The sequence below is a fragment of the Osmerus eperlanus genome, chromosome 2, assembly GCF_963692335.1.
Source record: "Osmerus eperlanus chromosome 2, fOsmEpe2.1, whole genome shotgun sequence".
In the NCBI taxonomy this organism is placed as follows: domain Eukaryota; kingdom Metazoa; phylum Chordata; class Actinopteri; order Osmeriformes; family Osmeridae; genus Osmerus; species Osmerus eperlanus.
Window position 1 is genome coordinate 6984741 of NC_085019.1, and position 27236 is coordinate 7011976.

Sequence of the window (27236 nt, forward strand, 5' to 3'; positions counted from 1 at the left end):
TCCCTCTCTCCCTCTCTTGTCTCTTCCTGTCTGTGATGTGCTTCATGGTTCATGTCCTCCTCTGGCAGGGCTCATGCGATCGTCTCTTCCCTTTTACAGATGGGTGCTGTCCTGGGTGTCAAACCTGTGACCCTCCGATCTCCCTGCGTTGCCCTTCCGGCTGCTCCCCTGGCTGGGCACCAAAGACAGGGGGTCGGGCCTGATCAGGTATCTGGAGGGGGGGACCACGCACACGGAGGCACACTCAGATGGGGCCTAGATAACTGTTCACCTGTGTGACAGGAATGATTGCATTGAATTGTAGCCCGGTTTCGATGTGATCAAGCGTCCTGTACTCACACTACGTCGCGCAGCTCCAGCCTGGTGTCGGGGGAGGGGTTGATGAGAATGTAGGATAACCTGTTGCCCTGGTCTGACATCCCATCTGACACAGGAAGAGCATGGTATAGCACAAGTATTCAACAAGACCGTCATACGACAGCACAGCGACTACACAGTTACACTACAGCACAGCTACTCCACTGCTGTACGACAGCACAGCTACACGACAGCACAGCTAAACCGCTCCACAACTGTGCTACTGCACAGCTGTACTATAGTAAAACACAGCTATACTACAACCCAGCTATACTACAACCCAGCTATACTACAACGCAGCTATACTACAACACGAGTAGATACTCACTAAACCCGGAAGGCGAGAGGCCCAGGTGTTTCATGCGCGTGCGGACCAGAGCGTTCAGCTCCTGTCTCTCCGAGCGTCTGAACAGGGTGAGTCTCTGCTGGCTGATCCTCTCCGCCGCGCTCCCCGGGCCTCCTTTGGAGCCACTGGGCCCACGGCCCCCCTTCCTGCTCAGCCTCCGCGCCCACTGCATGCTCTTCCTCCTGAGCAGGGGGTGGTCCGAGGAGTGGGAGGAGGAGGGGGGCTCGGAGGAGGTGGAGTTGCGATGGGGCCCGGTCCTGGATAGCAGGGGCTCTCTGGGTTCCCGTGTGTCCTCGTAGTCTTCCACGGTAATGGACACCTGGGACTGAGACCCACACATATACACACACACACACACACACACACATGCACACACGCCCCCCACACACACACACACACATTTTTTGTTTGTTTATCATTGAATTGGTTTTCGGCGAGTGACTGCAAATCTTGGATTCCTCGTATCGATCTGTTGTTCCACAGGCTGAATTGAAACTGTAATGAACTTATTTAGAGATAGGCTTCTAAACTGTGTGTGGAAGCAAAGTGCTGGGCCCGGGTGGGGTACCTCAGAGACAGGAAGCTTGTGGGCCTCAGTGCGATAGATGCCGATGGGAATGTCGCCATTGGAGGAGCACAGCTTCTGGTAGAGTCTGCCGTAGGTGCGGATCCACAGGTCTTCCTCTGTGATTTTCATCTAACAGAACCCAGACACCAGCCCTCGTCACCCTGATTTCTGGGCAGATACACTGCTGTCTGTCCAGCATCAGTATACAATAGACTACAAGGGGAATGGTCACACTGGGTCTCATGGCTATGGATCTATTTTGTGTCGTGTGAATCAAGGGATCTGGCAGGGTCTGAGGTAGCCTACTTACAGCACACAGGAAGCCGGAACCAGGCATGGAGTCCAGCCCTAGTAACAGTCTGGTGATGGAGATCATGTAGTCCTTCACAAATGACTGGCAGGAACCCCCCCCCACACACACACACACACACACACACACACGCACACACACACAAGAGTTCACATGCACGCAAACACAGGAATGCACACCCATGCAGGCACGCGTGCGCAAAAGACAAGGAAAGGTCATGAATGTGATCCACAGACAAACATCTTCAAGGTTTCGCCACATTTGCTACCGCTCCATTGAATTTGCTCTGAATGGGTTCGTTTGGAATGTGTATCCGGACTCAGAGTTACCTGATAGAGCAGTGTGTCCAGCATACTGACGCTGAACACCTTCCCTGCAGCGAAGGGCAGACGGAACATAAAGACCAGATTGGAGCCTTTCTCTCTTTCCTTCTACAGAGAAGACACTCACACACACACACACACACACACACACACACAGAGAAACATGGAAGACGTGGAGGAAGTTAGGAGGGAGCAGAATTCTTGGTCGAATTGGATGCAGAGTCACGAGCTGGAGAGAACAGACAGGTCACAGGCCAGGTCAGACGAATACCTTCTCCAGCTTGGAGAGAGCCAGGGAGTAGTGGTCTTTGACCTTGAACTGCATGAAGCGCATGTTGGCAGGGTGAGTGAGCTCAGTGATGATGCTGAGGGCTGGGAACAGTCTGGGAGGAGAGAGGGAGACCAAGAGAACGAGTGAGAGAGATAGAGAGGACGAGAGACAGAGCGAGTTTCGACATAGAGAGAAAGATGGAGAACACAGAGAACGAGATCGAATGAAGAAAGAGAGTTGAAGAGATTTAAAACAGACACACGTTGACCCATCCCTCTGAGAGTTGAGCGAAATGGGGGCCGGGCTCACCTGAAGAGAGTCTGGACGTTGACGATGGTCTTGGCGTCAGCCATGTAGTCCTCCTCAGCGATCATGGAGCTCTCCTTGTCCACCACCACCATGGTGTCAGCAAACGTCACGCCGCACCGCAGCAAACTGTCCAGACTAGAGAGCGAGAGAGAGAGTTGTACAAAGCTGTACACCTGTGTGGTGTCGTTACACGTATGCATATGTTGAACTGCCGTGCGCGTCTCTCTGTATGTGAGTGTAGGATCAATATATATAAGGCTGTGATTTATATCGATTAATATTTCTGTAATTCCACCGTTGCTCTGGCAATATGAACATTTGTTTTTTTTCATGCCAATAAAGCCCATTGAACTGAATTGAGAGAGAGAGAGAGAGAGAGAGGGAGAGAAGACAGACACGGAGAGTCCAAAGGTCAGAGAAACAGCATGTACTCCACAGAGAGAGAGAGAGAGAGAGAGAGAGAGAGAGAGAGAGAGAGCGAGAGAGAGAGCGAGAGAGAGAGAGAGAGAGAGAGAGAGAGAGAGAGAGAGAGAGAGAGAAGGAAAATGAGACGCAGAAAGAGAAACAGAGAGCGTTAGCGATGGCATAGCACAGGGAGAAAGGGCGAAAGGGGGATTCCAAATGAAACTCCATCAACATGCACCACGGGAACGCAGAGAGAAAACGAACAAACAGGCAAGAGGGCCACAAAAGTACAACTCGAGTGGAACAGAGCCAATGCTAGAAGCCGCCTTACTTGTCGATGGATCCGACCGTGTAGAACACCATGGGGAACCAGCAGATGGCCTCCAGGAAGTCCGCTTCTGGTCTGGATCAATCACAACATACACGGCTCGTTTCCTGCCTCTCAACATCTGAATTTCATGCGTGCCACAACAAAGCGACAGATCCCCACCGTGACCTAGCAGAAAGACCACAGCTCCACCGGACGATGCTGCCAGCTCTTTGGGCAACAGAACACATATTACAGCATGACTCAGCCCTTTATCGGCCCTTCATTGGATTCCGGCTCGATTTGTCAACTCACGTTTGTGAACCAGACACATGTGCGGTCATGCACAGTGTACAGCACCTCTATTGCTGTAATGTGGTACACCGTGTTTTTGGGCGGTCTGTGTGTAAGTGTGTGCGTGCATGTGTGTGTGTGTGTGTGGGGGGGGGGGTTACTCACATGCTTTCCAGCAGCAGCACTATGGGGTTGAGTTCCTTCCTGGGTCTGTAGTAGGCCCTCAGTGGGACTATGAAGTTGTATAGCCCGTTCCCTGCACTCTCGGCCGACACGATGATGAGCTTGTTCTTAAAGCCGTAGGAACGCGCATCCTCAAACGGGATGTGGTGGCAGGCCTGGGGGAGAGGCGGTGGGGGTCATCAGTCAGTGTGTGTGTGTGCTGTATGGGGTGTAAGGCTGTGTGCGTGTGTGCTGTGTTGGGTGGGTGAGAGGCTGCGTGGGGGGTAAGGGTGTGTGTGGAGTGTTGGGTGGGTGAGAGGCTGCGTGGGGTGTAAGGGTGTGTGTGTGGAGTGTACGGTGGCTGAGGTCCCACCTTGTCCATCCGCAGGCAGCAGAAGGGCATCTTCTCCTGTAGTAGGTGGCAGAGTGCAGGAGAACTGCCAATGTAGGGAGAGTTCAGCGGGTACCCCTTCACCCACCTGCCACACACACACACAAACAAACACACACACACACACAGTTACTCCAAATGACTCAGAGTACCTAAGCAACATACTGTATAGTTTCCAGAAGGACAGAACCCTGTCTAGCAGACAGTGGTCTGTACTCACTCGCAGTGTCCTCCCCACCAGTTGGACCTCTCGTCTCCGTCGCTCTCCTCCTTCTCCTCCTCCCCCCCCTCGTCCTCCGACTGGTCCCCCAGGAGGTCGAAGGTGGCCGTGTTGACCCCGTCCACCAGCTCCAGGACTGGGGCGATGCTGTGACGCCTCTCCTCCGCAGAGTCTGCCATAGCTGGGATGGCCAAGGTGTTGGCACCCCCTGACTCCGTCCTCCTGCCCCCTCCCCCACTGCCCAGGCCCATGCCCCCTGGACCCTGACCCTCAGGACTACTGTCACTGGAGTCCTGCAGATCTATGGCCACCGTGCCTGCAGAAGGTTCAACCAAAATATTCAATGAGACATTTGGTAAACCCCATAATACAATGCACTATTATTTGCCATAAAACAAGAACTATAAGTACCGGTCCCACAGGGGAAATCCCTGATTTGAAATAAATAACAGTATTTAATTTTACGAGCAAAACGGTAGTGATTTTAAATGTGTCCACCAGGTGGTGTGATGGTTAAACCAAATCACAAACAACAAATTCATTTTCATTTGACATTTCAGTCATTTGGCAAGTTCTTCCATAAATCCAACAATAAGATACAATTGAAAATGTTGTTCCCTGTACAGCTCCCTCTTTTCGAAGTCCTGCCACTGTGCATCGCGATCAGCTCATGGTATAATCAATTTTTTTTAGAGATCAGAATCTTTCTGCGTCACTACAAGCTGGAGAAATGACACCAAGGCAGGGTGAGAGGAGAGGAGAAGAACAACTCGCTGTCTCAGTGACTCACTGACCCATGCTAGCGATGATGCTGTGGACGGGCAGACGAGTGAGGCCATGGTAGATGGTCTGGGGGACCCCGCCCCGGCTGCTGCCCCCTGGCCCCCCCCTGGAGGGCTCCCTCTGGCCTCTGACGAAGGCAGAGTTCTCCTCCTTGGAAATGTTGATGTAGAAGCAGGTGTCGGAGCCCCCCATGATGTGACAGGGGCCGGGGTTGAGGAGGATGTTGGTGGTGTCGAGCCTGCGCACGCCGATCAGACACACACCGTATCTGCCGAGAGAGGTCCAGAGGGCAAAGTGTGTTGGTCGGTTTATTTTGGTGTGTGTGTCTGTGTGTGTGTGTGTGTGCGTGTAACCTACTTCTTATGCGCATGAAAGGAGGCAAACGTGAAACTCTTCCCCTGGTACTCTCCGAAAAATTTGCTCTCCTCCAGGCGGATGTGATGCACCTCATTGGCTGAGCAGCGGCGGTACGTGCGCTGCCACTGGTCAGCTGAGCAGGCTCCGCCCTCCCTGAGACAGGAGCAAAGCCATTGATGGGACGGGAGCGAGCTGATTGATTGGTCATGAGCGGACAAAGCTGACCTTTGAAACGCAGCGCACACAGCTATCACCTCAGCATCGCCGGCACATCAAACACATTTCCTCACAAGGCTGACGCAACAATGGTTTACATCTCTGTCAGAGGCCGGGATCGATACCATGAGACCACTGACTAAGGCAAGGGCACAGAGCTCTTTAAGAGCAGGGCGACCCTGCAGCTCAGTCGCTGCTAGGTCGACCGGAGCAACACATTCACACACAAGCCGTGCTCAAGCGGACAGCCTCCATGGAGGCCGAGGGGCGAGTGTCTGGAAGTGAGAACTGAAGGACAGCGGTGTGGGGGAGTGTAACGGCGTGGGCGGGCACCCCGTGGAAAAGAAAAGGACTGCATTGCACAAACAATCGCTGTGCCAAATTCACAGTTCATAGGGACAGTGTGCCATGCTGGGTTGATGTCATGACACATCAGGGGGCACATTCTGGCAGGGGGGGGGGGGGGGGCGGTTGGGGCAGGGGAGGTGGGTGGCGACACGCCGACTGACCTGATGAGGGGCTGGAAGACTCTTGCACGTTGCTTGAAGGCCTCTGGGGGCACTGTTCTGATAGGAGAGGCGTGGTGAGGCAGCAGACTGCGACTCATCCCTGATACACACTATATTGCCAAAAGGTTTTCACTCGTCTGCCTTCACACGCATATGAACGTGAGTGTCATCCCGTTCTTAACCCTCGTGCTGCCTTCGGGTCACATGACCCAAAGGTTCATAACGAACCATCGTTGTGTTTACCCAATTTTACCCAATACAAAAACAAATTAAAATAATTTTCTTTTAACCTTCGCAATGTGGGGGGTCTGAGACAGCCCAACGGTTAAAAGAAAAGGCTTCACTTTGTCTTTGTATGCGGTAAATCTGTCGCAATACGACGGTGGGTCACAATGACTGATGGGTCAGAATGACCCGAAGATAACACAAGGGTTAAACCATAGGATTCAACATGATGTCGGCCCACCCTTTGCAGCTATAACTTCAACTCTTCTAGGAAGGCTTTCCACAAGGTTTAGGAGTGTGTTTATTTGGAGAGGGAAAGAGAGAGAAAAGAGAGTGAGACAGAGAGAGAGACGGACATAAAGAGAGAGAGAGAAATAGAGAGAGGGAGAGAGAGAGAGAGAGAGAGAGAGAGAGAGAGAGAGAGAGAGAGAGAGAGAGAGAGAGAGAGAGAGAGAGAGAGAGAGAGAGAGAATGGAGGGAAATAAAAGAGAGTACTCACTGTCCTCTGGAGGAGTGGATCAAGAGGGTAATCAGGGTGGAGGTGGCTGGACACACACAGTTCAGGGCCAGCATGGCGTACTTGAACTCCTCTTCACACACCACATGATCTGCACACGGGAAACAACATTCAGCTCAGAGCGGGGAAACGTCCCACGGTAAACACAACCTCTGCCTCACCTCCTGCCGCATACTGTAAAGTCACTTCTGACTGACAGACTGAACGAGAGTCTGTTCGTATTCGTACGTGTGGAACAGAGGGAGACAGTGTGTATGTGTATGTGTGTGTGTGTGTGTGTGTGTGCGTGCACGTGTGCGTGCGTGTGTGCAGGAGGCTAATGGATTTATGCCAGTAAGCAAAGCAGCCTCATTAGTGTAGGTGCAGCCTAAATGGTTCCGTAATTGGTGGTGCAGAGGCTAAGATTAAGTTAGACCCACAAGCTCCTGCAAACGCACATTTATGTATTTGACCAATTACCTCTGACAAAAACAAAAATAACCCAGCTCCTCCTTTCGTGAGTGCAACTAGCCCACCTTTATCCTTTTTTTTTTACTACATGAAACCTGACAGCAAACAAGAAGGCAACGTGTAAAGTGAAACAACCAGCGCTCTCGCCTCAGCTGACTTTTACCCTCTAATCCTCCTCACTCACTTTGTTCAGCCTTCTGGTGTCTATTCTGGGTTGTTGTTTTGGCCTGTGTTTCATCTTGGGGTGTTCGGACACCCTGGGTGGAGGGGCTTATTACACAGCCTTCTACTTCCCCACACATTCAACTTATCCTGGGATGGAGCCAAGCGACACAAAACTGAGCTAACACGGATAACAGGTCGTAGCTTGCCCCTTAGCTTGTTGACCTTGGCGTCTCTTTGCAAGCAAGAACCAATACAGCGATTAGTGTTTTATTAGCCTGTGGAATGATGACCAGGGACAAGCCATTCCTCCTGCTGTGTAACTCTTGATTACATTATCTGTAATCATAAGCAGACAGACAAATTAAGGCCACACCGTTTTCTCCAAATTTAAGCTCGTGTTTTAAAAGCCCTGTGTTCTCTGCATTCGAAATGGATGATAGAATTGCCCCAGTAAAGCGATGGGTCAGAGAAGGATTGACAGTTGTCAAGCTGCACAGTTGACTAACGAGCTGTAGAAAAATATACACAAGGCTTGTTTTTTTTTTTACAAGGCTTTCAGGTTTGGCGTCAATAGGAATATTCCAAGCAGTCTACTGCTACTAAAACTCCAAAAATCTATTCAAACTCGATTAAAACTCCTTACTACTTCAAAAAGGCTGATTTGGCACAAACATATTGGAAGAAAGCGCCAGCTAGTGAAATTAGAAAGGACACACAATAAACGTGGATTCGAAGTATAACCACGGATGGCATCAGAGAGCCGTCGGTGAAATAAACTGTACATCATACGTGCTCTCACACAAATCCTTACGCATGTCCGACAAACACCTAATGAGCTTCTCTCTCCCAACGTGGTTTTCTTTACCACTCTCAGCGTTCGTCTTCCCTCCATTTACCCCCATCTCCTCCTCTCCCACTCCTGCCCTCCGCCACCCCTCCACCCTGCCCTCTCTCCTTGAGATCTACAGTGCCAGTGTCTCCGATTAACCAATTGCAACCAATTACCTGACCGCATCAGCCGAGTTTGCTGTGACAGCTCAGATAAAACAATACTGTGTTTCTTCCCTTTCAAGGCTGCATGTTGTGTCTCCCCATATGAGGCGTGATGCATTGCGTTTGTGTGGGTGTCGATGCGTGTGTGTGTGTGTGTGTGAGTACACACACAATACAGCTGAGCCTCTGCGCGTGTGTGTGTGCGGCGAACAATTTGAGCTGATTATAATTGCGGACCATAAAGTGGACCACCCAAAGCTAACATGAGCAGGAGACTGTAGCTCGGAATGATTGACCACTGACGTGACCACACCCCACAGAAAACCAGGGACAGAGCTAGATTATTGTTGCTTAAAAGAATAGCAGCTACATTATTTCCTAGTTTAGCACCCACAAGCCACTGTTGTGTCAGGATAGTTGCTCTGTCTTCAGACAGCTCACATCTGCTTTTTAGAAAGGCTTTTTCCGCCAGATATGATCCTTCCTAGTGAACATTAGGCCGTTGTTAAGTTATTTGTGGGGATCAAATCAAGTCTTCACTCCATCTCATTAATGCCACCCACGCTGGCACTTAGCGCCTCTATTCAGAGCAATGTCACAATGTGGAGACAGTTCTAAAAGCCCATGTGATTGCATATTGATTTGGTCCTCTAGCAGGCTCGCTGAGGCCGCTTGACCGATGAAAGGAGGCTAAATAATAAAGGCCCCGTTATATTCATGCGAAGGTCTCTTGCTGTTTGGGATTTACATAAACGTGGGGTTCTTGGAGGAAAGTGGACCTGCATTAAAAGTGACACCAGGGGTAGCACTCTCAATCATTATCAATCAACTATTCATGTATTGTAAATAAAATAAGGATATTGAATGCGAAATGCCTGGTAGTAACTGCCCAGTACTAAACATGAAGCCTCACCTCTTCACATCAAAGCGATCCTGTGACATGCCAAATAGTCGTGTTAGTTTCATCCCTGTACACATTGCACCCCCCCCCCACACACACACACACACAGCACCAGCCAGGACAGCCACTCCACTCCTACCCCCTCACCCCAACACAGCCATTCAGATAGGCAGAGAGATGGAGCAGATAGGCAGGGAGACAAGATTAGATAGCTGCATGCTATTTCATCATCTCCCCTCTAGTGGCTCAACCTGAACTCATGCAAACCCAATTATAGAGATGGAATTCAGGCTGGAAAAATGGCAGGTTGGGCCAATGGATGACTGGTTGTCTGCCTGTATGATACCTTGTCTGAGGCACACTGCTGAGGAAGGAATCGGAGAAACTGGCTTTTCCGTAACTAGCGAAGGTAACAGCTAGTTCAGTGATTTCAGACAGCTGGGAGCCAAGCTAGAATTGAGTTCCCAGGGCTGTAGTCAGAGAAGTGAGACAAAGAGAGAGAGAGGAAGAGAGCGAGAAATAGAGAGGAAGGGAAGGATGGAGGTAGGGGAGGGAGGGAGGGGGAAGGAAGGAGAAACAGCAGGAGTGAGAGTGGTGTTGGCCTCCTCATCTTTCTCTCTTCCTCCTCTTCCTAACAAGTGCTTCTCTATTGGAGCTTTCTGTTGGTAGGCTGGCGACTGGAAGATAAGCTTTTTTTCCCAGAAGGCAATGTGCATACTCACAGACACCCCTTGTGGGGATACTGCCAACGCAATCTGTCCATCACAGCACAGTCGAGGCAGAGAAGGGGAATTTATGGGGTGAGTGTCTGTATCTGATAGGACTGAACGGAGGTTGAAGGCATTTGGAAGCTTGTTGTAAATCAGACAACAAGCTCAGGTGGAAAACAACAAGAGGATGATACATATGACAGACTGCCCACTCTACCCACACACTGACAAACACACTCACATACACACACACACATACACCCACACACAAACTATACTAAACTACAAACAGGCAGGCAGGCAGGCAGACAGGCATGCAGGCAGGCTTCCCTGCCGCATGTTAATGCCTGCCCACCCAGGGAATTCCACAGCTAACTGCCCTGACCTGCGAACTTGACATGGAACTTGTTCTCAGGCTTGAGGATCTGGACGTATAAGGGGCAGTTTGGGGCAAAGTCCTTCACCGCCCAGGCTCTCAGAATGGTCTGGTGGTCCTGGGGGAAGAAGAGAAAGAGAGAGAGAGCTTCTTATCGTTAGGAGCGGGAGGTTAGACGTGAGCTCATCCTTGGAGCCCGTCTAATAGGCCCCGTCAGCCCACGGAGGAGCGGCACAAGGCGCTCACATCTGTTTCTGGATGGGGGGACATGCTGATGCTCCACAGGTGCAAGCAAGTAGGTGCGTCAACAACCACACGACGGTCGAGGAAGAAAGGGAACAAAGGCACCGGCCCTCCGAAACGAGCCGTTCTTTTGTTTTTGTTTTTTTTAACTACTGCGAAAAACCGTCTTAAGATGTGGTCGTGTGGGCGCGGACAACGGGAGGGGGAAAAAAAGCACAGATGGATTCTGAGTGAGGTGAAATAGGGGAGGGTTGAGGGGGGGGAGGGGGGGGGGGGGGGAACCATGACAGCTAGCGTATCGAAGTAAATAGAAAAAGGTTGAGGAACATACAGCGGCAAAGCGATCCACCTCGAAGCGGTTACTGAGGATAAAGCATGCCTCAGCGTCGTCCATCCTGCGGCCCGTTAGCAGAGCGGGGGGGGGGCGGGCCGAGCCGGGGGCACGGGGCCGGACAGACGGCGACGGGGAGGGGGGGGGGGGGGGAGAGGGAGAACGGGGAGGAGAAACGAGGGGAGGAGAGAGAAGAGGAGGAGGGGAGGGAGGGGGGAGATTATTGAGCGAGAACAGAGGAGAAGCAAGAACGATCGAACAATAAACGTGTCATTCGAGCCCACGCCGTTCGGCGCCGAGATGTGTGCGGCAGAGCCGGGGAGACGACGTACGTTCTCCTCAGGTCCTCTATTGTGTCGGGCAATTCCAGTGTATGCAGCTTGTTTCGTTGTTATTGTTATTATGGGATGCTTGAGGAAAAGCCTGATCAATCTAGAACTCATTCAGAACAATGACTTGGTTGGTTGTTGTCTGGGTCTTTGGGGAAGTTGGTTGACTCACTTGGCCCTCATGAGGTCCTGGTCCTTGAGGGCCGACCCCTGCAGGTAGATGACCCTCTGGGCCCACAGGGGGACATGCAGGACCCTCCGCACCTGGACATCCATCTCCGCTGGGCACAGGATCACCACATAGTAGTCCTAAGCACACATTCCCAAAGGGCCACCACACTTGGTTAGTTACATGAATATTAACTGGCACACACATACACACACACACACACACACACAGACACACACACACACACAGACAGACACACACACACACCCATCCAGTCTTCCTCTCTCAGCCAGGGGCTCAGTTAGTAGAGACACACACTCCGGCATCTGTTCCTCCTGAAATAAGCCGCTGTTTGTTTGATCTTTGCAAATACTGACTTAATCCCATGTTTTAACCTCAGCTGGGTCTGCTCCTGGAGAGGATTAGAGAGACATCAAAAACACACACACACACACACACAAACACGTGTGTCCTATTTCATGTGATTAGAAGAGACCTGCAGCCTGGGATGAGCGAAGAACTCGTTGAGGAAGTCCATGAGGAGGTCGATTTTAAGGCAGCTGACACACAGCACCACGTGCTTCTCCGTCTGAGCCCGGTAGCGGCTGTAGTTCCCACCAGACTTCTGTCTCTCCATCCACAGGAAGGCCAGCTGTTCAAACTACACACAAGACGGGGGAAATCCAGCCAATTGAAAAGAGAATGTGATTACGTGAGGCGGGGAATGGGAGGGAGGGGACATGCGGGACTTCGGAGGCCCGGGCGGTGGGGTGGGGGGGGGGGGCATGAGAGGCAGGAGAGGTGTGGGAGTGGGAAGGTAAGCGGCGATGTGATTGACGAGGCCGGCGGCGGCGGGCTAGGCTGCACGGCGTGGCCGGGTTCGAACGGAGAGCCGGCCGGGGGGAGGAGTGCGTGTCGTGTGTCGGATGAGGGAGACGGCCAGATATCTGTGTAGGGCTGCAGACACAGCACGGCCAGCGATGGAGAGCAGCGTGCAAGGGGGGAGGGCGGGAGGTACAGTAGCGACAGAGAGTTAAAGTGGGGTAGAAGGGCTGTGTGCTCCAGGGGGTCCCAGGCAACGCGGCAGGCAGACGGACGGGCAGACTGCCGGCTCTCCATGACAGGCCTGAGACCCACACACACACAGGGGGGTCGAGGGTTTGAGGGAGGGGGGGAAGAGGGTAAGGGGCGGGGGCGGTGGGGGGGGGGGGGTAGCCGGTAAATGTCAGGGGGTATTTATGGATAAAAGACAGGAAGGCGGTGCGGGTGGGCGACATGGCTCTGTGTGCCATTTTTCTGTCCTGCGTGGACACGCTATCCGCCCTCCACCCCCCCACCGCCAATCTCCCCCCTTTGCAGCAAGGCAGTCCCTCAAACACTCAACACGCATTAAAAAAGACCTGTGACTTCAGTAACACGGTCGGTGGTGTGAATGCGGTGGGATGTGCGATGAGGTCTGCCCCCCCCCCCCTGCTCTGCCCTCAGGGGTCTCTCTGGGACACCAGGGAATGTCAGCAGTGGGATCTGGGGGGAGAGGAGCGATGACACTCATTTCCGAAAAGATAACACGCAACGCTGCGTCTTGTCACAAGGCCCACTGACACAGACACACGACGGCGTTTGGGGCTGCGGGTGCGAGTGCGCACGTGTCCCTGTCGCTACGTGTTGTCGGCGGAGTGGAGAGAGTCGCCCGTGCAGAGAAGCGGCGCCCGCGTTGAGGTCACATTGAGGCGGCCGTTAGATTCTAACCTGGATGGGAAGCACGATGAGGGCCACGAAGATCATGATGACCACCAGCAGCTGTGAAGGCCAGATCTGTGGGGTGACGTCTCCGAAGCCCACCGTGGAGAAGGTGACCACGCAGAAGTACAGAGAGTCAAACAGGGTCAGGTTGTTCCCCGCGCGCTCCAGATGCTGGATCCCACAGATACTGTGGGAGGAGGAGGGGCAGGGAGGAGGGGAGACGAGGAGAGGAGAGAGGGAGAGTAGGGCACGGGTGGATGAGAGGCGGCATGGAAGGAGAGGAGGAAGAGGAGGGGGGAGGGGAGAAATGAAAGGGGTGGATGAGCGGGGGGATGGAGACAGATAGGGAACAGAGGGAAGAGAGGGTGGAGGAGGAGAAGAAGTAGACGGATAGAGGAGTGGAACAGTTGGAGGAAAGGGGGAAGGGACGGGAGAGAGAGAGAGAGAGAGAGAGAGAGAGAGAGAGAGAGAGAGAGAGAGAGAGAGAGAGAGAGAGAGAGAGAGAGAGAGAGAGAGAGAGAGAGAGAGAGAGAGAGAGAGAGAGAGAGAGAAAGAAAGAGAGGAAGTCAGCGCAAATTAGCATGAACAGAGGGAGATGCGCAGTGGAGTGTGTGAGCTTTAGGTGTGAAAGGTTTCAAGTGTTTGATGACAGTTGGCTTACAGTGCGCGCGCGCGCGTGCTTTTGCACACGCGGACCTGTGAGTGGGTTTGCCTGTGCATGTCGGAGAGACTGTGTGTGCTTGTATGTGTGTGTGTGTGTGCGTGCGTGCATGTTTACCCAGTGTTGAAGGGACAGTTGAGTCAACATTCAGCTGTCAGTACTGAAAAGGTCAGATGGCCTCATTGAAGCCGCTTTTCCCCCTCTAAGACCTCCTGTTGCCCATTAGCCCGCTTTAAGCAGCAGGCAGAGATGCTACCAAGTACCCAGTAACACCTCATCAACTCTACACCTGACACCTGGCTCACACACTGTAAAATAACCCCAGCCTTTATGTCTGTGACAGCTTATCTTCCGTAGCTCAGGCCACTAATTGTACGATAAGGGTTTTTCGACCCAGTATTTTTTCAGCATGTTGTCTCTCACAAATTCCTTACTTTCACTCTCTTCCATTGTTGTCCGCTGTCTCTTTGGTGGCCAAACATTTCTCCTGTCCCTCCCTCTGCATTCCCCCCCCCCCCCCCCCTGCAAAATGGCTGTGATTGCTGGAACTCACCAGGTGAACATGAGGCAAACCAGAGTGCTGATGAGAATGAGGACCTGGTTAAACATGGCAGAGTGGGTCCGCTGAATTGCCCGGTGCAAATCGTTCTGAGAGGAAAAAGAAGATAGGTCACGGAAATTAGACAGGTAAAAGGTGCTGTGTTCGGATTCGAGACAATTCTGCTTGATGACGATCGACGTGTTGTAGTACATAAGAACAGAAGCAGACACGGGTGACGATACAGTGAGAGAGAGAGAGAGAACTGTAATTAAAGATCCATACAGATTGACAGACAGGTGCACACAGAGCTGTGAGAACAACAGAGATATACACACCTTCCTAGGACACCTTCTGAAGAGAGAAAACCAGAGATAACATGGTGAGAGGAACGGTGTACATGTCCGTACTCACGATCATGTTCTCCAAGGCGTGTTTGGCCAACCAGCAGTTTAGAAACACGGGGATGAAGAGGTTTCTAACGGAGGGCAAAATCACCTGATGAGGAGAGAGAGAGACAGAGAGACATATCCTGTATGTATTTAATATGGCGGGGGGGGTGGGGGGTGGGGGGGTGTACAAAACCACACTGTTGGCACAGAAAGGCAACAAGTGGAACATGTGATTCGTATGCCAGTGGGGATTCAAAACTTTGCTCAGCCCAGAGCAGACGAAAAGCCCACAGACAGCATGTGCACTTCCTGTTTAATTAGGCGAGGCGCCACTCACAGTGATCACGAAGGGAACCGCGCTGATCATCTCCAGAATGAAGGGAACACGCAACACTTGCTCCCAAACGTTGCCCTGGAAACAACAAGCACACACGCGTCGGTTCAGGGAAACGCCATTGTCATGGCGACCTTGGGGATTACCAGATCAACTGTGGATTTGCGGGAGACACTGCCCCATGTACACAGTTGAAAAGAGAGGCGGACCAGGGTTAGTCCGCGAGTCACATTACTCACCCTATACTAAGCTCCCTGGTCAATTAAGATGTCAGAACAATCCGTTTTTATGTGGCTGCTGCCTGTCTATAGCTGACATAAGTCTGGGTAGTGTGGGCAGACAGACATTGTGTATGTGCCGACAAATTAATGGGATCAAGACATTAGGCCTTCACTAGCACCTTCAACCCCTGGCAGAATCGCAAGGCCGGCTCTTAACTGGCATTAATGGCTGGGCAACCCTCTCGCTGGTCCTCTAAAAGGGAACATTTTGGCTTAAAGGCAGAACGTTCCACGGATAGAGGATGTCCCTGTGCAAACAAACACCCAAACACCAGTGTATGCACTGATGAGGAGGCATTGTGTGAGGATGTCTGGAGTCCATGAAGGAGCACAGGGTCTCACCTTGTAGCTGAGATACACCAGCAACATGGTCTCAGAGAAACTGATGAAAGCCACGAGCACCTGGAGAAATAGAGGAGAGACATATATATATATATATATATATATATATAGAGAGAGAGAGAGAGAGAGAGAGAGAGAGAGCGAGTGAGACAGAGAGAACCACTGGGTGTCTTAAGCAAGTGATGTCATAAACCAAAGTGTCAGCAAGAACTGAAGATGTCTCTGTTTGTGTGTGTGTGTGAGAGAGAGAGATGGATATTGTGTGTATTTGTGTGTGTGTGAGAGAGCTGGCTATTGTGTGAGAAACCACAGCAGTCTGACCTGTAGAGCCCAGAGAGGAAGCGGCCTCTCCACCCAGATTATAAGGGTCCTGACGAACGTTGAGAGAGAAAAAAGAAATAGAGAGAAACAACATTTTGGAAAATGAAAGACATCAATACAAATGCAAGCAAATAATCATAATCATTCAAATAACATCTCATAATATTGTTCAGGCGGAGGTTCCCTGAATTACCAAGTGACCACTTGAAGAAAATCATACCAACAAAAACAGTATTACACAACAGAGGAAAAAGCCATTTTTGCAGAAACATTAATGTTTTATTGTGTGAGGCAGAGCCCTTTACGAATGCATGCTGGGACCTATCATGGCTGCCTGAGCAGCCATCGCCTGTTCTCTGGTTTGCTCCTTAGAGTCTTCTGCCTGGAGCAGGAAGCTTTATTGAGCCTATTCTGTCATGTTCCTTATTCATTTGGAGATGGAGCCTCCACAGTGTTACCCGCCACCAACTAGATCAATAGGTCTGGGTGTATCCCAGGCCTGGCAGAGGCCTGCTATAGGCCCGCATCACTCCACCATACTTCTGATTAGGCTGTGTGGCCACTACTTATGTGCATAATGTTGGCATGTAATCCATACTGGCACTGTGATTCACTCATGTGACATGGTGAGGTTCAATATAAGGATTTCAGACCACTTTATCACGCTGAGCTCCATTGATCCTGTGGCGTCGTGTGGTCTCATTAAGCTGCTGTGTGGCTGTTCAGTGGCTGACCTCCTGTGTGAACCGCTCTGCTTTGAGACCACGGTCATGCCTCTCTTACCAGTCAAACTCACTCCGGGGACGGCTCGACGCGTTCTGCTTCGGACAATCGCTACTGCCTCGGGCAAATTAGGGAGAGAGTGAGGGAGGGAGGGAGGGAGGGAGGGAGAGAGAGCAGAGATAAAGGAAGATGGTCAGTGAGAGGTGCACCGGTGCTCATACCTTCTGCCTTACACTTACTAACTGCCATTTGCATCTCGAGTAGCATCTGCAGTACTATCTTGCCATATCCCCATACATTTACTCATCCCCATTTCCACATCCTTATCCTAGCCCTCCCCTGACCTCCCTCCCTTCCCCTGCCCACCCTGCCTCCCTTCCCCTGCCCACCCTGCCTCCCTTCCCCTGCCCACCCTGCCTCCCTTCCCCTGCCCACCCTGCCTCCCTTCCCCTGCCCACCCTCCCTCCCTTCCCCTGCCCACCCTGCCTCCCTTCCCCTGCCCACCCTGCCTCCCTTCCCCTGCCCACCCTGCCTCCCTTCCCCTGCCCACCCTCCCTCCCTTCCCCTGCCCACCCTGCCTCCCTTCCCCTGCCCACCCTGCCTCCCTTCCCCTGCCCACCCTGCCTCCCTTCCCCTGCCCACCCTCCCTCCCTTCCCCTGCCCACCCTGCCTCCCTTCCCCTGCCCACCCTGCCTCCCTTCCCCTGCCCACCCTGCCTCCCCTCCCCTGCCCACCCTGCCTCCCTTCCCCTGCCCACCCTGCCTCCCTTCCCCTGCCCACCCTGCCTCCCTTCCCCTGCCAACCCTGCCTCCCTTCCCCTGCCCACCCTGCCTCCCTTCCCCTGCCCACCCTGCCTCCCTTCCCCTGCCCTCCCCTCACCAGTCTTGTCTCTGCTCCTGTGGGTTGTCCAGCAGGACTCTGACGATGTACAGGCAACAGCTCAGCACTTTCAGAGAGAAGTTGAACATGCGCACCCTCAGACCTGCAACAGAGGGCACCAGCACATGCAGTCAACGAATCCGCACACGCCCCCCCCCCCCCCCCCACGACGTAGACCATCAACACGGACACAACGTCACAGGAAACCCGAGCAGAGGACACGGAGCGAGGGGGTCACAGACTCACGACGGAACCCATCAAAGCACAGGAACACAGGGCACATTGAACAACCACTCCCACGGAGAAAAAGAAAAAAGGAAGTAGCACAACTGGTCGACCACTAAATGGCACAACTCATAAGACACAACCCGGTTCCCCAAACACAGACAACTCACTGGATCTTTGGTTTTTGATGAAGAACAGCTTGAGACGCTCCTTGAACGTGTTTTCATTCACATAGAACTCGACCTGCACCCTAAGAGCGGGGTGGAGAGAGGGATGGATAAACAGAAGGAGTGTCAGGGACGTGCGAGGTGACTTGGGGAAACAGAGGAGTGAGAGAGGAGTGCCAGAGATGTGTGGCGAGATAGACGGTCGTGGAGCGAGTCAATAATGTCAGAAGAGAGAGAGAGGATGAGAAAGAGAGATATAGACGGAGCATTATTAAAGACACCGCGGGGAGGGAGAGGGTAATAATGAGTTTATGAACGTCAGTAAGTTGGCAAGTAAGGCACAGTGCATTTTTATTCGACTAATAGGTTTTTAGAGGAAATGATGATCCTGCCTTTCTTCCCTGCTTGCCATGTCACAGACAGCGGCAGTCGGCCTCGTTATCGCTCCTGATTAAATATAGAGCAACAAATTACTTCCCTCTGATGTTCTGCCGAACATGAGAGTCCATAATTACTGCTCTTTCTCCCCTTCCAGTCCCCACTGGGTGAGGAAAGGCCTACACACTTTTGCACACCTGCATGTGGCATTAAATGTATTATACACACATGTAAGAGCACTCCCACGGATGCCACACACACACACAGTCTGCTACATACACACACAAACACACACAGTCTCAAGATGTAACATTTCCTGGTAGACCTTCTCATGAGAGATTGTTCCCACCTGTCCTTTCATCCTATGGGCCCTGCTGGCACACAGAGGGAACTGGGTGACTCAGACACTGGTTGAGACCGCGGCAATGCTTTCTGGTGGTCTCTGTGCCACACACACACACACACACAAAAGCAAAAGGCCACCATCTAATCTTCCAGCCGGTGGGGGATCTTCAAAGGCTTCTAATGCTGCTGAAAACTAGGAACCCCCTCATGGTCAGTCAGACGCGCACTCCAAGCAACACCCGGGGAAACTTTCGCTTTGTGTTGCCATGGTGACGGAGCATCCCTCTTCTTCTCCCTCTCTCACACGTGAGCAGACGAGCAAACACACACTTGAGAGTGTGAAGTCGTCGTAACCAGCAACTGCATTCAAACTTGATGATATTGTGTAGCTCCTTTGACTTGGAGCACTGTGGGTTTGCAGTCTGTGCTTGGTCTGGACATGGGTACTCTACAACACCGGATAACTGAAAGGAAGGGTGGATGGTTGCACACTCTGAAATTAGAAGATGATCTCCAATCTAATTTAAGGAAAAAGAAAATCTTGACACTCTTACTACCAGGGTGGGACGTAAGCCTGGTAGGGGATGTACTTCATTTACTGTACACAAATCCATTCCTAGTCCTTGTAAATCCTAAAAGAAGCTACCACAACTTTCTAAATGTGCACAATACTCTCTTCCCCTCCTGGTGTTCCCTTCTGAGAGGCAGCTTTTCCAATTACAGTAAGCAATAGTAGAGGACAATTAAACTGAAGCCGCAGCCCAATAAAGATGGGGGAACTGTGGGACAGAATCTATGATGTGTTATCCAAAGGAGATAGAGAGATAAGACACAGGGAATTAAATCTAAACAAAAACACCAACAAAAAAGAAAACAGTCAGGCAATAATTTTTTTAAAAGGCCTGCAAAGCAGCCCTTTGGAATTTGAAGCAGGACTTGATAATTGCCCAGGATAATTGCTTTGGTAGATTAAATCGCTTAAATGATCTGAAACTGGAAAATGGTTGTCTATAGCATTTCAATCGCTTAATGCAGTGTGATATTGCTTTCAATGTCCCCTGACATGCTCACAAAAACATTATACCAATACAAAACTATCTTCAAATTGAATTAACATAACTGTAAGTTTAATTAAACAGTTAAATTACTTAAAAGGCCACAGGTATAATATTAAAATGACAACTGACAGTTTAAAATGTCCTCAGTATTCCATTGTATCACCGCATTTACACACTGACTGTGGAGGAAAAAATCAAATAGAGGCTCAACAAGGGCTTCTCAATGGTCCACCATGTTGTGTTTGACGAAGGTTTGTCCATTTCAAATAATCTTCCAAAGTACACCCATTGTGCGTTGAAATAAAATGTATATACCGTGGAAGAACATGTTGATGTCAGTACACAACATCAGCTGATCCCAGATGTTTAAACATTTTATTTTGTAGTAAGGGCAAAAAACTATTGAGGCATGGTGGATGCAAAGCAAGATATGCAAAATAAGGCTCATGGGAGATCATTTGCATGTACCTTCATGGCAGAGAAAGAGAGAAAGAGATTTAGAGAGAAAGAGAAAGAGAGAGACATGGGAGAGAAGGTGAGAGATACAAAGGGAAAGGCTAATAGAGGGAGAAAGAGAGTGCAAAAAAACCCTGCTCTCCTGCTGATTCCTGTTTGTCTGTGCTCTATAATGACACAGCACTGGCACACTAATGGCAGAGAGGAGGAGTCGAGGGGCAGAGCTCTGACCATCACCATCCCTGCTGACTCACCATCACCTCAAAAGTTGTTCAAAAGAGGCAAAAACCCCCGCTAAATTACTTGGGAGAATACCGATGTCCACTTAAACAGTTAATTGGCAAATGTACCTTCAAGGTGCCTTTTTTTCTAAGGATGATACACAGCACAGGAAGCTGAGGGGGAAAACACATTTAAAAAGAGAATGTTTGTATTGAGCTGTTAAAAGACTATTTAAAAATGATTTTGTATGATGAACACATTGGAATACTTTAACTGACAGAGAATTCCTTTTATATAAAGATGACAAACCTTATGACAATGGAGGCAAATATTCAACATTGGATGATGGAAGACGAATACAGAACATGACAGCAGTAATGGGAGAAAAACTGTCAAAGATGACATGAAACACAGGAGAGGGCCGGCAGGGCAAAGCAACAATGGCAAATACACAGCCTCCAAATGAGAGGAGGGGAATTCAATGGGGCTACAGGAAGCAAATAAATTGCACACCTCCACGAGGCCTGCTTCACAGATTGAGAGGCGAGGTGTCCTCTGCTTCCACCGAAAGAAGAGAGACACAGTGGCAGCTCGACCCTGACCCACATACACGCCGTGTAGACCGAGCCAAGAAAGCACGGGGAGAAAACTTGAGGACGTGAAAACAAAACTGGGACGTACAGGAATACATTACATTTAGTCATTTAGCAGACACTCTTATCCAGAGCGACTTACAGTAAGTACAGGGACATTCCCCCGAGGCAAGTAGGGTGAAGTGCCTTGCCCAAGGACACAACGTCATTTTGCACAGCCGGGAATCGAACTGGCAACCTTCAGATTACTAGCCCGATTCCCTAACCGCTCCCTAACCGGTCGAAAGATGCGTCTGTCTCAAGTGCTAATGGGGGAAATTATCATTAGCCATCATTATTTCACTCTGTATCTCTCTCCCTCTTTCTTTCTCTCTCTCTCTCTCTCTCTCTCTCCGTCACAAACGCACGTTCACACGAGGGCTGTGCAAGGGACGAGAAGGAGAAGAAGCCTCCATTGTGCATGGTGACGGATGAGAGTGCGTATCCCCGTCTGAGGCAGCCGCGCTCACCCGTCCTCTGCCCCCGCGTTCACACCGCCCCGCAGACTAAATGAAAGTCGTCTTTCACTAGGACGGTGCAAGCCACAGTGACAGTAGGTAAGTGTGCTCAATCGCTTTTTAACTCAAACCCATTTCCTCACTAGGTGCGAGTCTTTGCAGACTAAGTAACGCCATACATCATCGGTTTAACTGTCGTCTATTCATCCTCTCTTCATCCCTCCATCTAAGTGAGACCAATGTATCCTCCCTTATTATATCTGTCCTCCTTTTGTCTTTCGCAGGTAGCGCGGCACACAGTACACTGTACAAAGCATCTGCACTCTCGTTTGATAGAAGTCTTCTGGAGACACAGGGATAGATCTTCTTACTTAGCAGGCTTACTCACTAGGCCCTGATGCATTGCACCCTAAACAGTGTTTAGTTCGAGCCCCCATTTCACCTCGCTCGAACACACCATGAGAGAGGGACGATTAACCGTGTAGATGCTGAGCTAAACACATAAACATAAAAGATTTACAAAGTCTTTTAAAGTCTGTTCCAAATACCATATTGAATTACCCCTGCAGGGGACATAATTGCCAATGTAAATGACTGATATCAGGCATGGATTCCTCTCACGGCCCTTTCTTCGGTACCTGCAAGGCTGCTCGGAGCAGAAGACAATTCCTGCTGCTTATTAAGTTAACATGATTTGGGACTCGGGGAGATAGGATCAGTGTGTTGGTGATGCCTCCATAGCGGCTCAGCTCTCATGCTGATGTTACTGGAGCATCCAGCGCCGACTGACCCCCAGGCTAGCCCAGCAAACCACTGCCAAATAGCATCCACCATTCGATGGGTTCTTCTCAGGGGTGTCATGGCTGGCTTGGTCCCTCCTGGAAGCTGCCTCTGGCCAAGTCTTTAATGCCCGAGAAAAAGCCCAGGGCATGATGGGAAGGCCAAAGATGATCTGGAGGGATGGTCTGCCACTGAGCTCTACTGTACCTCACAGGTGCTTTTGGCATGAGCTTTCATCAATGAGACCTGGCTGGTCTTTAAAGCCACTGCATGTGATGTTTGGTGAGTGACTGAAGAACAACACACTTTGGGATACTAAAGGGATGCTTTACAGAGGGCTCTACGCTGACCGAGAAGGGGACAGTGTGGAAGAAATTGGGATTTCCTGTGTGCTTACATTAATCACTAATCAATAGAACTAGTCATTGGATACTAGTTAGTACGTTTATCATGTAAGCTTGCTATTAATAACAGTATATTGTGTCTATGTGTCAGGTTAATAGATGTTCGGGGTCAGGAGAAAGTACTGGCTAAACGGTCCTTGTCATGACTACAAGGTGAGCTCCAACTATGAACTCTAGTGTGAGAGTTGTCATGTGTTGGGAGCAGTGAATCTTTTTCTCTGAGACTGTAGTAACGTCATTCCTGCCTGACTGTCACAATCTATGTTTACATTCTTGTGCCCTATTAAAGAGGGTCCTTCGGCTTTCGGAGCTGAGAGAGACCTGGTTGAGACCTAAGCTTGGTGTTGTGTTGTCATTTATGGTCAGAAGACTGGTTTTCTCTCCCAATCTGCAGATTGATAAATACTTATTAAAATCCAGAACTCAACTGAACTTAGTCACTCCGTTTATGAAGAGACGGACAAAACACTTTCTTCATCAACAGGTTATATCAGCATGTCTATAATGTGGCACACATTATACACAGACAATCCTGTGAGGACAGCGTTAGTGGAAATGTAAAGTAGGTAAGAGGGACAAAACAGAACACAATATTTAGTTTCCCAGTAATCCCTTAAGATGTTAGAAGAATCTCCATTTGCCCTCTCTGCAGGTCTGACTCTCCCACTAATTTATTGCGTGATGGCCTGCCCACCATGTCCAGATCTGCCACTAACCTTCTCTAAATTGACAATAATTTGGTGCTTTCTTTAATTAAAACCAGGGAAAGCGGGCAGTCTTCTATTTGTCAGTGCCATCTAACGTTCCACTCCTGGGCAGGGGCTTCATTGTAATCTGTGCCAATCATAACATCTCTACCCAATTAATTCCTATTAAGACCTGAGCGTTTTTAGGACGGATAACATGACATCAAACCACAGAGAGCTGGGTGACATGCTTGCTGTGACGACCTGCCAGATGTTATCAGACCAATGTGATTAGCTTTCATTTGCTCTGTGGTCATCATCCAGAATGGAAGCAAATCAGGGACCACATCTGATATCAACACCCTTCCACCAACCTGATCAGGATGGAGAGCTTTAAGGCCACACATTCGGACGAAAGGCTTGGCAACTCTATTTACTCTGTGACAAGCTTATCACCAGCCCTCGTAAGTTCTGGCTGGCCATGTTTAGTCATCTGCCATTCCCAGAGTAACACAAGAGCCTTTGCCAGTGCTTGATTAGCGCCAGTGTAGACGGTGTTTCATCAAGACTTATACAGTGCATACTGCTCTTTGCTTGCAAATGAACTACAGTAAAGAAGAAGATCCTCCGATACTGCGATATTGTATGTTTATGCACGCTACATCTAAACACCTGGAGACGCCTTTCAAAGACTCCTCAAGCGCCTCTTTTATGTTTGCGAGCTACTGCTTTCACGATGACACATAATATGGGGCGTTAATAACACTTTATTTTAACAGTGTGGAGAATTCTGAGAACATGAGTGGTAGAGGAGTCCCTTGGAAGGAGAGATGAGCACAGTATATGTTGGGTGTGAAGAGGTACTCCAGTAATCGGAAACAAACAACAAACAGAGAGCAGACGAGGAGGAACATTATAGGGCTGCATGTGTGGAGAAGGGAAGAGAACAGGAGGGAGGGAGGGAGGAGGGGAGGGAGGGAGGGAAGAAAGGGAGGGAGATGAGTGGTCCATAGGGAGGAAGAGGAAGGGATTACTGGGCTCAGTAATGTGTTTTTTTTCCTGCACAAGATGTGTATAAGGGATATACATTACGGACATGGGAACGATGTGTGTGGTTGTACGTGTGTGTGCATTTGGGGGTGTAAAGGATTCTGTCTTGGGATTCATAGAGAGACTAAGCCAGTCCCATGCAGGACACAGAATGACTCAGGTTGTCACCATTAATTGTCCCACTCTCTTCGGCACCGCTCCATGTTATACGTGTTAATATTCTCTTGCCAGTGAGATCAACACTGTGACCCATCACAGAATGTTCACCCTGCACCCCCACCCCTGCTCTACCCTTTGACGCTGCCACACACACACACACACACACACACACACACACACACACACACACACACACACACACACACACTGGTACACACATACTCCACTCCTCCACACCAGCCTCACCATGCAGTTTTGTCACATTGCTTGCAATAAAAGCCCAGTCTGATATGAGAAGAGTGGCACTTAGTTCTCTGTTCATGTCATTACAGCAGAGGAAGTGTGTGTATGTGTGTCCATGTTTCAACAGAATGCCAGACCAAGAGGGATCCAAAGTGAACAAGCCATGAGTGTCATGCAACTCAATGCCCACTAGAACCTGTGAAGTGAGAACCATCAAGTCATCTCTCTCACTTAAGCTGACATTTCCCGGGGAACACATTCGATATGGAGCAGTGTTCTCTGGGAGTAGTTGGAGTGCATTGGCTGCAGTCTGTAACCTGGGCTCTCAACCAGACAATGAGGAAAGTCACAATGTTTACAGCTTCGGTTGTCCCCAAAAAACACCTACTTGCTTTCTGTCACATTCAATCCTCGCAGACACTTGGATACGGAATTTCGGTTAGCCGTCACCTCAGCCTCCCGCTCAAATACTCAGACACCCACACAGTATGACTTTCTCTTCAGTTGTAACAGTGACCTACTGTAAACAACCAGCCTCTCATACCACCTATAACTAGATTTTACAGATCTGGATGAGGTTACAATGTCCTTTCTCTCTGTAATATCAGTCCCTGGGCCATTTTTGAAACTTGAATGAAGGCCACTGGTGAGAGGGAAGAGGTCCAGACACAGTATTGTGGGGCTTTCAGGAGGACAAGGCGAGTGATGAAGATGTAAGAGAGATCTGTATCTGTGAGACATGTAATATAAATGTAATATCAAATCATCAGTCCTTGAGCATTCCGGGCCAGATATTGTTTCAGTAATATTATACCCGTTATTGACAGGGCAAAAGTTGTGTAAGCCTCTGTGTTAGTCTCTTTCATTGTATAACATGGCTTAAACGGACACTTTCTCAAACCCTTTCAAAAGCAAGGGTTGCCAATTATCTGATTCAAAACACCCACTCAAGACCACAAGAAAGTGTTCTGGTCCTCATTTCTAACCTGGCAACCAGGGGGGGCAAGTGTGGAATGGAGGTTCCATTTTCCATTAATCTCTATAATGAAATAGCCAGACCAAGTGTTGCATATTCTTATGTAATAAATATGCATGTGGAAAAGGATGCCAAGTATATTGTGCTTGAAATGGGAAGCATGCACAGGTTAATTGACAGTTGGGGGGGATACCTATAAATTGCCAGGGCACATTGTGAAATTGTCTGACCTGTGTAAATGTCTTTGATTATGTCAGGGACATATATATATATATATATATATATATATATATATATATATATATATATATATTATGTCAAATATATTAATAATTACATGGAAGCTTTTACTGTAAAGATCAAAAACCATGGTGGTTGCCTGATAATAAAATTTATTTATGCTCCAAATGCCTGTTTTTTATATCACGCGCACACACACCGCAATTTTATTTTCCTTCTCATGTCTGCATTATATCAGTAGTAGTCTTACATAATTATACCATGAAAACTAATCACTGAACCTTTTATATTTAATAATCTGCATTTGATTTGACAACGCAGACATTTCTTAAGTATGTGATGATCTGAAAATAAAAGAGCAAATCAAATCAAATTTATTTGTATAGCCCTTTTTACACGCAAGCATGTCACAGAGGGCTTCACATATGCCCATAGAATTGCCCCTCAACCAACCTAAACCCTCAAGAGCACTGAATTATCAATGTTCAAAACGACGGTGTCTATTGCTTCTTTTAGGAAGTTCCTTACCTGTCGTCTGCCTGCCAGTCACCGAGCAACAGGTCTCGGAACCGGTACCGTGGCGGTAGCGGGAGTACCTCCTTCTCGAGCTCAACCATTGTCCACGCTTCAGCCTCGAACCCACCGGCGAAAGGTATCAAAACTAGAAACGCAAACGGAGACGCCTCGATTAGAGGATATTCTCCAAACCAACCGCTCTATTGTTACATAAAATTATTTTGGTCTACGAAATACAAATCATGGCATTCCAAATTAAGTTGTTTTTTTGCTGTCACTGCTACTTTTCTACAACAGCAACAGGTCGAAGATGCTCTGCGGTGAAGCGTAGGTACTTTTGGCGTGACAGCTTGAGAGCAACTGGTTGTCTCATGAAAAATCCCCTGGTTCCTACAGACGCAGCGACCATAACGCTCTACCACTTCTGACCGGTTGGACACGCATCTTTACAATATGATACTTATGTCAAAAACCACATACCTTTAATCTA

The 27236-nt window shown here is 49.6% G+C and overlaps 1 protein-coding gene across 2 annotated transcripts; it reads right to left on the minus strand.

The window, feature by feature from the left end:
* Window positions 1–27103, minus strand: kcnt2b (potassium sodium-activated channel subfamily T member 2b). 2 transcript variants are annotated; one of them, XM_062449685.1, is made up of 30 exons: window positions 26759–27103; window positions 18147–18226; window positions 17752–17854; window positions 16933–16986; window positions 16150–16198; window positions 15829–15888; window positions 15209–15283; window positions 14894–14977; window positions 14495–14589; window positions 13287–13467; window positions 12034–12198; window positions 11541–11677; window positions 11040–11103; window positions 10475–10583; window positions 6853–6961; window positions 6129–6185; window positions 5404–5556; window positions 5058–5314; window positions 4264–4579; window positions 4026–4131; window positions 3656–3828; window positions 3221–3292; window positions 2485–2619; window positions 2176–2287; window positions 1911–2012; window positions 1582–1665; window positions 1272–1400; window positions 686–1028; window positions 340–424; window positions 1–211 (listed from the first exon to the last, which is right to left on the minus strand). In XM_062449685.1, exons 1-30 carry the CDS (start codon window positions 26845–26847, stop codon window positions 94–96), a joined length of 3696 nt encoding a protein of 1231 aa, XP_062305669.1. In that variant the 5' UTR covers window positions 26848–27103; the 3' UTR covers window positions 1–93. The 2 variants fall into 2 exon arrangements, with proteins under 2 accessions (XP_062305669.1, XP_062305677.1); XM_062449693.1 differs by lacking the exon at window positions 6129–6185.
* Window positions 27104–27236: the final 133 nt, after the last annotated feature.

Bases quoted from the DNA above. Each gene is read 5' to 3' on its own strand.
- kcnt2b (XM_062449685.1), bottom strand. From the start codon at position 26,847: ATGGTTGAGCTCGAGAAGGAGGTACTCCCGCTACCGCCACGGTACCGG. The intron at 14,978-15,208 runs GTGAGTGGCGCC...TCTCCTCATCAG, and splicing joins CGGTTCCCTTCGTGATCACT to GTGATTTTGCCCTCCGTTAG. The intron at 425-685 runs GTGAGTATCTAC...TTCCTGTGTCAG, and splicing joins CCTCTCGCCTTCCGGGTTTA to ATGGGATGTCAGACCAGGGC.